This window comes from Anopheles stephensi, chromosome 2, assembly GCF_013141755.1.
Source record: "Anopheles stephensi strain Indian chromosome 2, UCI_ANSTEP_V1.0, whole genome shotgun sequence".
NCBI classification, from domain to species: domain Eukaryota; kingdom Metazoa; phylum Arthropoda; class Insecta; order Diptera; family Culicidae; genus Anopheles; species Anopheles stephensi.
The window spans coordinates 64,497,522-64,512,003 of record NC_050202.1 but is presented as its reverse complement, the minus strand read 5'-3'; the positions used below and the strand labels follow the sequence as shown (position 1 = coordinate 64,512,003).

Sequence of the window (14,482 nt, the reverse complement as noted above, 5' to 3'; positions counted from 1 at the left end):
TTCTTTTATTTGTTTACCTTCTTTTCTTGGCTCTCAATAATAGTCAGGCATCTTATTGATACCACGGCAGCCGAATAGTAAGACCTTGTCAGTCCTTGGCCAGATGGGATTCAACACCTATCCTTTCGAGTGATGATCAGCGCCGCTGCCGCCACGGCCACCGGATGCAACTTCGCTCTTGTTTCAATATTTATCTTATACACAGAGAACGGGCAAGCATTTCAAGCGTATTGTGTTTCTCAACAAAGCCAAAAACGACACTTTACAAATTTTGTTCTTAATGGATTTTAATTTATTTATCACGTCGCTAATTCGGAGTTTTGTTTGTGATTTTCCGTCTTGCAACCCCCTAAGATGGGGTGCCTAGAGACCGGAGCCTACATCGCTACATTGTCATTGTGGGTTTCATGTTTCATGCCCTGCTTGAGGTTTCATGTTTTTGTTCGCTATTGTTACAGCTACTTACAAAAGTAAAATAAAAAAAAATGTTTACATTTATTAATTTCTACACATCTTCCACTACAGATGCAACCCAACAGCGGATCACCGTCTTCTGTTCCTTTCATCTTTAGGCAACTTGGACACATGGTGTCCCTTGAGTAATAATGCATTTCCCACGGCGCATTTCGATGCACGGTCGATGCAATATCCGATCGGGAGAAACAAACAGGAACAGAATGAACACTATCCTAGAAATGCTAACAAAGCTATGTTCGTGCGCCACCGGATCAACCTAGTGCTTTCCATTCTCGACACCGTTGGCACCCGTAACCGCCGCCTGACGTTTGCCAAAGTTTTCTCCATCTTCCAGCGTTTCCGGAAGTGGATGACCTTGTGTTTCGGGCAGGAAAAAGACGCAGAACGCTCCAACGAGCGGCACCAAACCGAAGATGCACGGTGGCAACCAGTACGCGATCGATCCCATACCCGCCACAAACGGAGCAATCATCGATCCGAACCGGGCAATCATGGACGCGGTACCGATGCCGACGTTCCGCACAACGGTCGGGAAAAGCTCACCCGCATACAGATACACGGTCGGGAAGCTGATGCTCATACCAACCAGGCCAACGGACGCAAGGCCCACATTTAGAGTGCTGGCCGAGCTAGGTACGAACGCAATCGCCAGCATCGAGATACCGGTAAGCGTGTTCGAAAAGATAAGCGTCTTCTTACGCCCGTACGCCTTCATCATGTAGATGCAGAGCAGTGTGCCAGGCAGCTCAAGGGCCGCACTGATGGCAACGTTCGTGTAGATATCACCACCGGCATGGCCAATGTACTGGGCCACCCCGAAGAACGCCAGTCCACAGACGAACCAGTTGAAGCACATGTACAGCGTTTTGGCGCGCATGTTGGGCGTACGGAACAGATCCAGCACGTTGCCCTTTGACGCATTAGCCGATGCCGTTCGCGACTTTTCCTTCGCGTACTGCTCGATGTCGTTGCGGATAGTGTCCGTCTGGAGGTTGTTTCGTTTGGCCGCTTGCTCCAACACCGTTACCGCTCCATCAACATTGCCCGAGGTGAACAGATAGCGAGGTGATTCTGGCACCAGCCAGTAGTAGGATAGCATCAGCACGGAGAATATCGACAGTGCAAACTGAAGCTCGCGCCATTCACGCAGGAAGTAAGCGAACCCGGCCAGTGTCAGGTGACCCAGGTTGAACGGGATCTGGTAGAGCACGGAGAACAGCTCACGCCACTTGGGACCGATGATCTCCATCACAAGAACGAAGCTAAAAAAATATTAAAACCCCAATTAGTTTTGGCACTGATTGTTGGAGAATCGTTTCCGAACTTAGATTGAGAAACCAACCTAGTCACCATAGTACCGCCAGTAGCGACGGCTGTAAGGAACCGGAGCACCACGAATATCCAGAACGAACCGATAACGGCGGCACCGACGCCCGATACGAGCTGAATGATGACCGCCACCACCAACGGAGGTCTACGGCCATATCTGCAGGAACAAACACAACAACAGGTAAGTTAGATCTCAAGAGCTCTGTGAAACTGGGCAGCTTTTTAGCTCATACGTACTTGTCCGCCAGTGATCCAAATACGACGCCACCAACCAATATACCGAACATGAAGATGGTTTGCGATAGTTTGACCAGATTGGCATTGCCACAGACCAGATCCCACTCGCTGGTGATGGTCGTCGCGAAGGTGCTGTTGTCGTAGCTCCAGCTCGTACACCCGGAATCGCAACGGTCGAGCGACGGGTCCGATGCGCAGGTGTAGTTAACGGACGGTCCAAGGAAGATGATGCTCATCTGATGCCAAGCTACCGGGAACTTGAGCGGGAACACGACGGCACACACCAGTATGTGCCACCAGCCGAGCTGGCCCATCGCCCGCTGTATCGGGTCGAGGTTCCATTTTCGGTCGGATTCAGCTTTGGCAGTTACTGTGAGGGAAGGGAACGACACAAGACACTTTCATTAGAGAGAAACGGATTTTTTTACCTTAACATGACATGAGTCATGAAGCTCAGCAAAGAAGCATGGAAGATCGTACAAAATCGATCTAAACTTAATTATAAATATGCATGCAATATCGTTGAAATATTTTCAAAGCATTAATTGGATTGTTGCATGTGAGCAGGCGTTTGAAATAAATACTTCTCCCCAAAGTGGTTAGTAATCGAAAATTTGGTGGTTTGATGGTCACCACGGTTAAGTGAGAGGGCTCTAAGACGATACTCGATCGTTTTGCCCACTCCAGCGTTCGAGCATGGCCGCCAAATTCAATTTCCAATGTGTTCCCGATATCATCTACCATGAGCACATGCTGCATTCGGAGAATGGCAAACGACCACTTGCTGTGATTTGCTCCACAATGGTTGGGATTCGTCCCTCCTACCTACAGTTGCTCCCATCTAAATTGGGACAGCGAACAAACTCTACTCTTATTGGTACTCTTGATTTCTTTATCAGCCAGTAAAGGAAATTATTTGCAATATTCTGTGTAAAACAATTATTTAAAAATTTGAGCTTCCCATTTTATTTACGAGCCACTTTACTCGTCTGAAAGTGCACCCCCAGTGTACGAAATATCTCACCCTTTATGGTTGGTTAATTTGAGCAGATCTTCGTCTGAACACCCCGAACCTCAGCCTCTTCAAACCATCGCTTCTAAGAATCGGGACCCAATTCTACCCAGGAATCATATAATTCAAGCTTTATATGACACTTGAGTGCGAATCTATCTTCGGATTTTCTTTGTCCACCGAACAGGAATCAAAAGCACACACGAAGAAGGTTAATGTACCGTGTCGAAACTGTTATGAATTATTAAACGTTATCAAAATGCTCACATTCATAAAAGAAACCGCTCATCGATTCAACGATCCCCAACCGTCGTCAAATACTCGATCTTCAGCTTGCCATAGGTTTGGAGCCTCAAATGTCATCGCAGCTGGAGCTTAACAGGGGCTTTTATTGGTGGGCTTTGTGTACCTATCGGTTACTCAAGCAAGCTCAAGCGACCACGCGACGTTAATTGGAAACAAAACAAGGTCATTGCCAAAGTTTTGCGCCGATGAAGCCGAGGAAGCCGCTTTTAGCACCTCCATCTTTAGCAATAGAAACCCCGTTGATTGCTGCTGTCGGGTGTCCCCCCCTCTCCCTTTTTTTCAATCGGTGAGACTCTTTCCAAGATAAGAATGTCTTCACACAAAATATTTGTTTGACTGTGCAGAGATTATTTGCTTATTGAACGTTCGTCTTTAAGCATGGTTGGATCGTTTGATAAAGAGGCTTCCTAATCCTTGCAGTTACCATTCCAATCTCAACCCTATCACATTTGTGTTCTCATCAGTCCCCTTATTTCGCCCAAAGCAATGGCGAGAACGAGGAATGCAAATATTGTCGATCAACCACATCATCACGCTGGCTGGCGAAACATCAATGTATCACGATCGTGCTCGATCATACATTCATTAGCTTCCTCCCACCTAAGGTTTGCAAAAAAAAAGGCCCACAATGTATACATCCCTGAAGTGAATGGTCGATCGAGCGCTACCATCAATCAACGATCGATCGCACGTGGTAAACATTTGGTTGGGCCGGCCAATTGCAACGGTAAACATGCGCTAATACTGGGAGGTACTTTCACCGGCCGAACGACTCCAGACGCTCCAACGGCGAACAAACAGAGATCCGGTAAAGTAAACCAGTATCTGTGAAATTATTTACCTTTCTCGCAAAAATCCCCCAAAATCTCAACGCAAGATGAATGGGTATAAAAGGAAGCCAAAATATTAATATTTGGCAATGGCTCGTTGCATGCTTAAACATGTCCCAATCTTAATCGGTTTTCGCGCCACGCTAAATTAACATCGCTATTTTATGTAATAGCAAACGGCACGAAACTGGCGGGAAAATCCAATCAAAAGTCCGTCCAAAAATGAAAAATTTGCACAGCATGCTTACCACCATGTTCCCGGCTTACATCAGCAGGCTCAATGCATCCTACCCTTTGACAGGGCGGACTGATGCTGGCAAAAATGCGTGAAGAAGAGCACGTTCAACTGATATTGGAGAGCATGGGCTCAAAAATGATTGCTCTGCCACTTGCTTTTTTTTTCTTCTCCCTATTATGCTTTGCGCGGATGTTTTAATCTTTATTTTTGAACAGATAGCATTGGTCTCTTATTTTCTTTCAACCAACTGCCTTTTAAACTGCAGCCTTTTAATCCACCGCAAAAAGACCCAAGACACCACATGTTAAACACATGTGTCATATAAATTGTCTGCACGAAAAAAAGGGTGTGCATGTTCGCGTTGTGGCAAAACATGAGTTTTTAGTTGATTTTTTTAAGCGTGTCAATGTAAAACACGTTTGGGAGGATTCAACATTAAAAAGGAAATGAAGCAGAAACGGTGAACGGTTTCGTAGGTCAGGTCACCACCCTGAGCATGTGGTGTTTGCGGTAGGGGTAACCTTACTCACCAAAGACACCTAAAGACGTGGGGAGATAAATTCAATTTAAAATAAAAGAAATCCGTTTCCACCATAACTAATTTTACGCAACGCGATATTATGTAAAAAGTACCAACAAAAAAATCGTGCGATCATGCTACCATGTAAAATTTCAATTCCAAGGTCTGCACAAACTGAATGGGTTTTTTCTGAACTCCCTAAATTTCTTCTTGAAACAATTGAACTCCTTGACCCGTTTTTAAGCCACCGAATGTGTCACACACATCTCGTGTGGATTTGCCATTTTGCAACACACTAGCATTCACGTGGCCATTCCAAGCAAAACAATACTTTCCTCTCTAAAACAGCTGTTCGTTTCAGTGATCGCCCACCCCATCTGCATGTATGAATGTGTAATCGAAGCAAATTGTACCGCCAACTTCAATTCCTCCGCCGTCACGCAGTACAAAGCTCATTTGTGCCAAACAAACCGTAGCAGCTCTGCAAACACTCCAAGTGAGAGAGCGAAGAAAGCTTATTATGATCACGCGCCAATCATCAGTGCAATAGGGCGGATATTGGATTGGAGTTTCCTCTTCGCTTCCCCCGGGGCATCGTTTTTCGTTGCATCTGTTTTCTTCCATCTTTGCCAACGTGTTGATCTGAATCTGAAGTCATTTGGGATGAAAAACGAGAAAATGGAGTGTTTTCTCCACCTTAAATGGACCGTGATGCAGCAAAGCGTTTCGAAGGGATGCCGATGATGATGACTTTACAATTAAACCGCGATTCACCTGCGCCTTTAAATGGCTCCCTCTAGCCTAGCGTTGGGTGGTACAAAACTTTCTCATTATGACATGTTTTTGACACTATAATCCTGCCAAATGGAGGTTTAAATTTTAAAAGTATAATAACCTTCCAATCAAAATGATGATAGTAAAAGCAATTTAACAAATCTCCAATAAAAGGAAAAACTTCGGCGGTAGTGTGGAAAAAACGAAATCCAATGCCAAACAACACGCTATTACCGATTACCATTGATCAAACGAAACGAATCGATCAACGGACACGACATCTTATGATAAAAGGGTTCCCAACCGCGTTCGAGGGCTTCCGATGACGGTGACCGAATGATTGATGAGCAAACACATGTACTTGAAATGATTAGCTTCAGTGTCACCGCGTGTGCGTGTGTGTGTTATTTCATTTTAGAAGCACGTTTTAGAGTCGAACCAGCCTCCTAAACGCCCTTTGCTATATTTAATGAACCGGTGCCTTGGGGGGTGAGTAAAAGCGGAACGGAAAACTCTTTCAAACGAGCTCACAAATCACTGTCGTTCCGAAACCATCCACACATCATCCCAGTTCAGCGCAACCGTTGGTCAACTCCCTGCGGAACGTGCTAATGGGCTGCCAGCGCTCGTGGTTCGATGAAAGGCGATACAAACGGGCAACAACAAAACAAACAAACAAAGAACGTAGCATTTTTTCACACTTTTCACCTTGGCGACGTAAAACGTTTCCTGCACGCCCACGTTTGCTGGCCACCACACGCCAGGCAACACGTTGCGCCGGTACAAAAATTCGCGTGCGTAAGAACGGCCATGTGCTTGGCGTGTTTGAAATAGCACAGCTCGAACGATCGTTTGTTTATTCGAGAGGGCTTACACCGGTCGTTACGACCTCATCAACTTGATCGCGCGCTCTGGCGCAGTTTTTCCGCCAAATCATTTTCCACAACCCATGTAGCTTCCCTCCCATCCAGCCGTTATCAGTTCACGGTCACCAGTCGATACCGAACGGGCGAACGTGATTTACGCGCCCGTCTGTGAACGAATCGGGTGTCTCTCTATTTTTGGATCACGCACAGACCAGCCCCCGGGATTCAGTAAGCCGTTCGCGCCGCAACGCTACGAGGGACGCAGTGCAGGCAAACCGGCCCGAGAGAATTTTGACCATTGGTATCTTGGCCGGTTTGCGTCACAAAACATGACACCGCACACGTCTAAACAAGCTGGCTGCAGCAACCCGGAACCTTGACATTGGACCGGTCGGTTCGATTTTTTCCATTCGACCTCGGTAAAACCGCTACCTCAGAAACGGTTAGGCTGGTGCCTGGTTCCTCTAGTTGCATGTTACGGTTGAACTTACAAACAGCAACCGAAATCATAAGCAAAGCTGCTGCTGCTTCATCCAGCCAGTCACATACATTTGTTAATGTATTTTCATAATTAGTCGTGCAGTGTTATGCGGTTAACTACCTCTGCTGAGACACTTGTACTCTGATCTACAGCCACTGTTAAGGGGGCTAACCAGATGCGCTAGACTCAACTGCAAGCGGTTACACTAGGACGGATTAAATAGCCGTTAAATTGAATATAGTCAGCATGTCGATTTCGTCAACTGCGACAACTGCCTCAACCAACAACAAAAAAATCCATTTAACGGCTTTAACCTGAATCTCGCAATGCAGGTCAAGAGCTTATGCTAATAATTGCAATTAAATTTACAAACTCAATCTACTAAGCCCGATTGTGAAATACACATTGACAACTTACATTTCATATTGATCACAATTTAAGCACTTTCAACACTTAAAGAAAGGCACGATGATATTATCCTTTAAACGTATTTTTTACACTTTTAAAATATAAGCCTTGCTGTTCGCTGACACACTTTCTTTACCAACAGAAATGTATAACAAAGTGCTTCAGACTTCACGCTTGCACCTTCAGTAAATGTCTCTAGAGCGCTTTGCTTTGAACTACACTTGGACACACGGCACAGTTTGGAGCACACCGTCAAGGGCGTCAGAAATCTCCCCGAAGGGGAAACTGCAATTTCAACGTACGTCGGTTTCAATGTTCCCTTTCACAACTCAGTAGTTACTTCTTGCTGGTCGCCAAAAGAAACTAGACACAGATGAGGCCAAAACGTCCGCTGTCGAAGCGATCGTGCGCCTTACTGTCACCGTTCGGTTTGTTTACGATCGGTTTTATACGATAGCCCGGGCTGGCGTGCCGGGATTTCCCCCCATTCCGTGTGGAGAGCCGGGCCAGGTTTACGCATGTACGGACAGTGAAATCCCGCGAAAATCAGCACTGTCGGCTAAGTATGTTTTCACGGCGCGTGAGTTGTGGGCACTTGAGCGCTGAGATTGTCTGACTAGTTTTGAGAGAAATGAGTGAAGGGCAACGCCGAAAAGATGCGAGAAGCAGCAGTGTTTCTCAAGAGTTTTAGCAAAATTTAAAGAATAAATTTACTTAACTTTGATAAAACATGTTTAGAAAAAATACATTTCGCTTGTTGGATTTCGCTTGTATCTTCTGAACATAGAAAATATTTAAACCATCAAAAACGAGTAAAACCTTGGTAAAGTAAATTGGATTTTACACTGGTAACCCCCACGCGATGTATCCGCACGTGAGAGAGAATCGGACCCGCTCCGACTCCGGAGAGCGTTGATCGAGAGTGGAGTCCACACCTCCATAAGCAGCACAGCACAGTTCGGTGACTTCTGAGCGGTAGCTCCTAGTAGCGCAAAACTAGTCGGACGAGGTTCGTGGGTAAATCAGCAGAAATGTCAATCGTCGGTCTGAAACAGGGGAACGTACGTTTTGTACGGGGATTTCCCATGCTGGTAACGCAAAACGAGCATGAATATTTAATTACGGCAACTACCTTCCACTACTTCGGCGCAACTAGGCTCAACTAGCCACGGACTCCAACTCCGATGATCACCACATGCGTCGGTTGACACAGGGCACGTGTTTCGGAAGTTTGATTGATTAGCAAGGGCCCGGAGCGTATGATGCAATGAAAAGGGGGGAAAACGGTGCGCAGAGAAACTAGACAACCAACCTGTGTTGCACTTAAAATTACCCGCGTACTTGGATAGTTTATCAATTAGTAGTCATTTTTCCCTCTATTTCGAAGAGCTGATGTATGTAAAATTAGTCTCTGTAATCCATAAAGCCACGTGCCTAGAATTTGCTACCGAACTACAGTGGAACACAATCCACGGTAATGGAACTCCCTCGACGTCATGATAAAGCCTTGTACAGAAGCTACACCCAGTTTTATGCGTTTATTAGCCCATCTTTTATCGCTTCTTATCTCGACTACTTTAACGCAATAATTCAACAACTAGCGTTACGATAGATACGCCTCATTCTACCAAGAAATCTTACAGCAGCTATTATAAATGCACATACTCACTGGAATGCACTACAAGTGACACAATTTCACGCTCACAGCTATTGAGTAAATGGTACTCCACACAGCATCTGTCGCTGGGAAAGTTCTGTGGTAATTTGTCGGAATTCATCAATTCACCGGACGTAATTCAATATCATGACTGACAGCAAGGACCGTGTCCAACGGGTCCAGCCCACGCGAAGATCCATTAGCGGCTATTAGACCCGAAGCATGGGCAGTATTTTGCACTCAATTGTGAAGCAGACAAAGTGAGTGTGGAACTTTAGCACATTGTATCATAAATTGTCACATTAGTTGGTGTGACACTGTGTACTGCCCTTGGATTCCTTGGTGTATGTAAAATAATAAAACCGGGCTGGGTAAATTAAGTATTGGATAACTTCCAACTTTCCAGAGGGTGATCCGGTAGTCGTGACGTTAGAGGCGCCGATTTTCACACGGCAGGACCGAGCATCAAACCCCATCCAGCTAAGGGTAAAATCAAGGCAAGGAAATCCGAAGCCTTTGTTGGAAAGAAGAGTAAAAATATTCCAAATTTAGATCTAACCTTTCTTGAGCTAATAGAAAACTAATGGAACCAAACGAAAGTATACAACAAGAGCATTTAGCGTCAAATCAATATGAATTATGATAATCATATGTACTGTACGCTCCTATTAGGTTCAAAAATTGCACAGTACTTAAGGACATAAATAGAGAATAAAATGATGGTTCGAATACACCACCCATGTCCATAATCCAGCCAGCAGACGTTCCTCCTTGCTGTACCTCTAGGGCCACAAAATCACCCGATTGCGACATAAATTTCCCCCGAGCAATAATAGTATTGATCGTCAGGTCCATCATCATCCATCCACCTTGCTAAACGTAGACGCACACGCTTTTTCGCTCAACCAGTTCCAACCGGTTTCGAAACATACCCAGTTCCGTGCCTACTGGAAACACTGGACGGACGTAATTCAATGTCCAACCCGCGGCCCATCTGTGCCAATTTTTTTTTCTTCACAAAAAAAAACCCCGTGCAGAACGACTGCGTAGAACGACTCGAAAGCCAGTTCTCTAGTGAAAGGATTGTACGTAAGTCGGTTTGCAGAAGTTTAGCGTAGCAGCAGCAGCACTAGGAATAGCCCACCGCTGCTCAGCCAGTATCCACTCAAGGTCGTGGACGATTATACAAAGTCCTACCAAACGCGACCGCTGTATGAGTCAAACCGCATCGAAGCATAACCATTGGCTTTCGGAGCTCCAGAGTGTTTCGATTTGCACCTATGCTCCAAAAAATTGGCACCATCAACAAAGGGTGAATCAAACGCATGAGCCACTTTTCAGTTCCTGGTGGGAGATATTTCACTTCCCGAATGATTCACAACAAAATGGGGTTTTGCTAGTGGTGGACAAGAATTTTAACACCTTCCCTCGTCTGTGTACTTTGTTCATTTACCGTTCAACTTAACATACTTTTAATTTACGATTTGGACAACAAATCAAATAGTTGAAAATCTCCAAGGTTTTGATTGAGCATCGGGATTTATTTTCCCTGCAAAACAAACACCATTACCGTAAGCTAAAAATCGTCATCAAACAGCTTACGGACAGCTGTGCCTCGTGTCTGTTTTGCAGGCTTTACATTGTTGTGGGTTTTTACGTTTCTTCAGTGTAATTTATTTCAATACTGAAGGTAAATAATTGCACTTCGAATTTGCAGCATTTAATGATCACCAGTTGGCCATTAAAACTAAGCCCGCTAAAAAGGCTTCCACGCTTCAAGTTGGAACGGCGGTAAGTCCACGTTAGCACAGTGAGGCACGGCGTTTGATTAAAATGTTAATTTACATATCCTAACTTATTATTGCTAACGTTTTTGAAAATCAAGTTTCGTTGCATACTTTCTTGTTCGCGGCCAAGGACTGATGATCCGATGATCAGGTTTCGTTCAGAACACAAGCCTACAGAAAGGCGCGAAAAATGTAAATCGCACACTAAAAATATTCTTTCCACTTCTTGGCTTTTGCGAAGCACGTTCTCAACAAATGTAATGCGCGGTTTCTCAATTTTTATTTTATTTCATAAAAAATATGTTGAATCGAAAAAAAATCTCTAGATATCTCTCTAGAATAGTATCATATTTTACTATAATGGTTCATTAGCCTTCTTCCGCTTTCTTGGCATAACAACCTCCACTAAGTCATGCCTACTTTTTTTGGCTTACTAGACTTATTGTTACTGTATATAGTTGGATAGTCAGTCCTAACTATGGAGGTACGGCCCAGATGAGAATTGAGCTCCGGTCCTGCCGTGTGAAGCCCGGCGCCAGTATCGCATCTCGCCCTCATTAGACTAACACATTTTATAAAGACAAAAATCACGCTACGTGATATCAAGCGACGTCTTTTAAAGAAGCAGAGATAATCAATCCAAAGGAAATGCGACCTAAGACTTTCGGTGTAAAAAAAGGCTAAAGATCTACCGTCACGGGATGTATACATGTATAAGGTGTAGTTAAACAGACAGTGTTCCCAATCGAACGCATCACAATATTTTAACAACGGATCATACTGACCTCAGATCAAAATGAATGGCGTAAAGAAATAAAGAATGGAATCCTATCACAAATTCTACGGAAAAGAACACACAGAAATCTTGAAAATGTTGAATCTCCTATCTATGCTTTAAAGTCCTAAACACTGTTATGCCACCACAAAAAATACAACGAAGATAATGCTTTTCGGCTATCGAAAATAAATAAATAAATAATGCTTTTCGGTGTGAAAACTACAATAATGTTAAAAACGCAACCCTATTACAATAAATCACATCTAAAAGACACATTTTCCTTGTCATTTACAATGATAATAGGCTGGAAAACTCCCGATTCAGATAGTGGATTTGTCTTGCGAGCGCTTGGTGGACTTCTATCGTTAGAATTACTCCATATCTTGGTACAGCAGCTGTTGACCGTTGGGACACTTGTTGATGCATTCTTACCCCTAGGAACCTTTTAATGCATGCTCGAGATGATCAGCACCATAGGGTCAGAAAAACGCACGCAAGAGTCTATTGCGTTGCGCGTAAAGTAATTCATTCACTGATACTCCTCGAAAACTGATAGAAAGCAAGTACCAACCGACTCCTGGTGGCTACAATAGCTAATTGGACGGTACAGATGGGACCGTTCGGTCGCTGATAAGCGTACCAGGACTTAAGGAGTTGCTCCCCGCACCCCTAACCAAAATCTATGCTCGCCGATAACCTTTTCTTTTGCTTAAAAAACCTTGCCACCAAAAATAATGCCTCCTGCTGATAAGAAAAATCACAGGCGAGATGAGGATTTAAAAAATATATAAACAACATACCACAACGTACAACATGTTGTTTGTTTGCTTTATACACTCACTTTTGAGCGCGAAATAAAATCAAACATTAATGCTTCCCGAAACACCAACAGACAGAAATCACAGTGCCACGATGAAAGTGCGCAACCTCATTGCCATGGTAGCAGCTGTCGCTCGGTCTGTGCAAACTACATCGTCGCTGCATCGAACAACAGTTTGTTTATTTGTTGATTAAAGTTTAGATTCATCGTTACGGGGGAACGGTACGACAGTGCTAGACGGGGTATAGATTTGCCACAGGCAAGGAAAACTAGCAGAATTCTAATTCCTGACCCTTCCCACGGACAGCTCGGAACGGCTGAATGCTTGAATTGTTCTATTCCTCCCCTGTTGAGTGGTTATTTTATTTACATACACAACAAAACCGACATTCGAAATCGACACTGCACACGTTGTTAGGGTTGACTAGTGTTACCTTTCTTACCTTTGTCCGTTGACGGTGGAGCTTCCCGCTCGCTTTGATGTTGAAGCTCAATTCCCTGGTTTGCATCGGTTTTATCAGCCATGTTAAAGTGTCACCTTTCGTTGCCTTGCACCGCTATTTTCACTAACGATCAACACCACCGGTATAAATTGTAACTATTAAAGCACTAAATCATCCCCTATTTCCACACACGCGCGCCAAGCTTTAACGCAAAAAACTTTTTCCCGAACTTTGTTCTACGACCGTTGCACAGCCGATCTTCACACTGCACCGAGCTGAAAACGATCCGCTAGCGGCCAAGGTTCGCCAACAAATGATTATACCGCCGGCTGGAATACCGCCACCAGGCCGACCACCATGTCCTATGGCCGGCCGTATCGCGGGCTAACCTATCTTCCACCGCGTAATGGTCTCGCGGTACGATGGACGACGATGATGTTGATGGGTCGCGATGTTGATGATAATAGATTTAACAGGCCGCCATTCGCGGCGCTGGCTACTGCGATGGGCGGTGATGGGGTGAGTTGGATGCGACTGTCAACTGCTCCAGACGACGGTTTTCCACGCGCCTCGAACGGGGTTGCGTTTGACGGCACACAAACCCTTAAGTCTATAAAATTCACGTACCGGAAACATTAAGCATGGCTGCTGGTAACAGCCACAGGAAGCATGAACCAATTCACACCCCTCCCCTGTGGCACATTCCACAACGCATGTATCGCCGTACATATTCCTGTTTGAAAAAGTTAGAACATCGTGCGGTCATGGTTCCTTCCTATCGCCGAATTACACAAAAGCCTTACCATTCCGGTTACCAAGCTGAAGCTAATTTAAACCAAAAATCATCACCTCCTTCTGTCCATTCAATCGTTCCACAGTAATTTGCATTTGTTATCCGCCCCGTCGGTTCCGTCGATTCAGCCGGTAGTTAGCTGCACCGGCAAAGGGCTCCCCCCGCAACGTTCCAAGGCGTTGGAAATTTGGCAATTTAACTTTATTTAAAAGACGGCCAACAAGTTGTGCGCTTCTCGTGCGCGAGGGAGTAAAGGAATGTGATTACTCAATTGAATTGGTCACCAGGCGCTAAAAGAGGGGTTTTGGGATCCGAAAACCTTCCGTGCCTTCCGTGAAGGAAATAGATTTGCCCGTAGTTCAAGGTTGTGCTGTTCGCTGACCTCTTCGCACACATGATGGTACATCGTGCAAAGCCGCAGTATGGCCGGGTTTAATTCAATTTCATCACAAACGTCTTGCGGATCAAACCCGCCTCAACCCAGGAACATTATTCTTCATTCTAAGGCCCTTGTCTACCGTACTGCAGTATGCGCGAGTTGCGGGTACAGAGACTGGACAGATTAATTAAATCAACGGACATGGCCACATGAAATATGCTTGCCATTTAAAAAATAGCGTTAATAATGATTTGGTAGAGCTACAGGAATAGGAGTACGAACCAGCATGGTTTAAAGAGACATTAATTGATTGAAATCGAATATTGTCATCGAATTAAGGCTTAATG

General features: G+C 44.8%; 1 protein-coding gene across 2 annotated transcripts; it reads right to left on the bottom strand.

Annotated features, from left to right (window-relative positions):
* Positions 1–269: 269 nt before the first annotated feature.
* Positions 270–13,423, bottom strand: LOC118506830 (organic cation transporter protein). 2 transcript variants are annotated; one of them, XM_036044540.1, is made up of 4 exons: positions 12,964–13,423; positions 2,044–2,413; positions 1,820–1,963; positions 270–1,739 (listed from the first exon to the last, which is right to left on the bottom strand). In XM_036044540.1, the coding sequence occupies exons 1-4, from the start codon at positions 13,043–13,045 to the stop codon at positions 734–736; spliced, it is 1,602 nt and encodes a 533-aa protein (XP_035900433.1). In that variant the 5' UTR covers positions 13,046–13,423; the 3' UTR covers positions 270–733. The 2 variants fall into 2 exon arrangements, with proteins under 2 accessions (XP_035900433.1, XP_035900435.1); XM_036044542.1 differs by lacking the exon at positions 12,964–13,423 and adding an exon at positions 7,488–7,908.
* Positions 13,424–14,482: the final 1,059 nt, after the last annotated feature.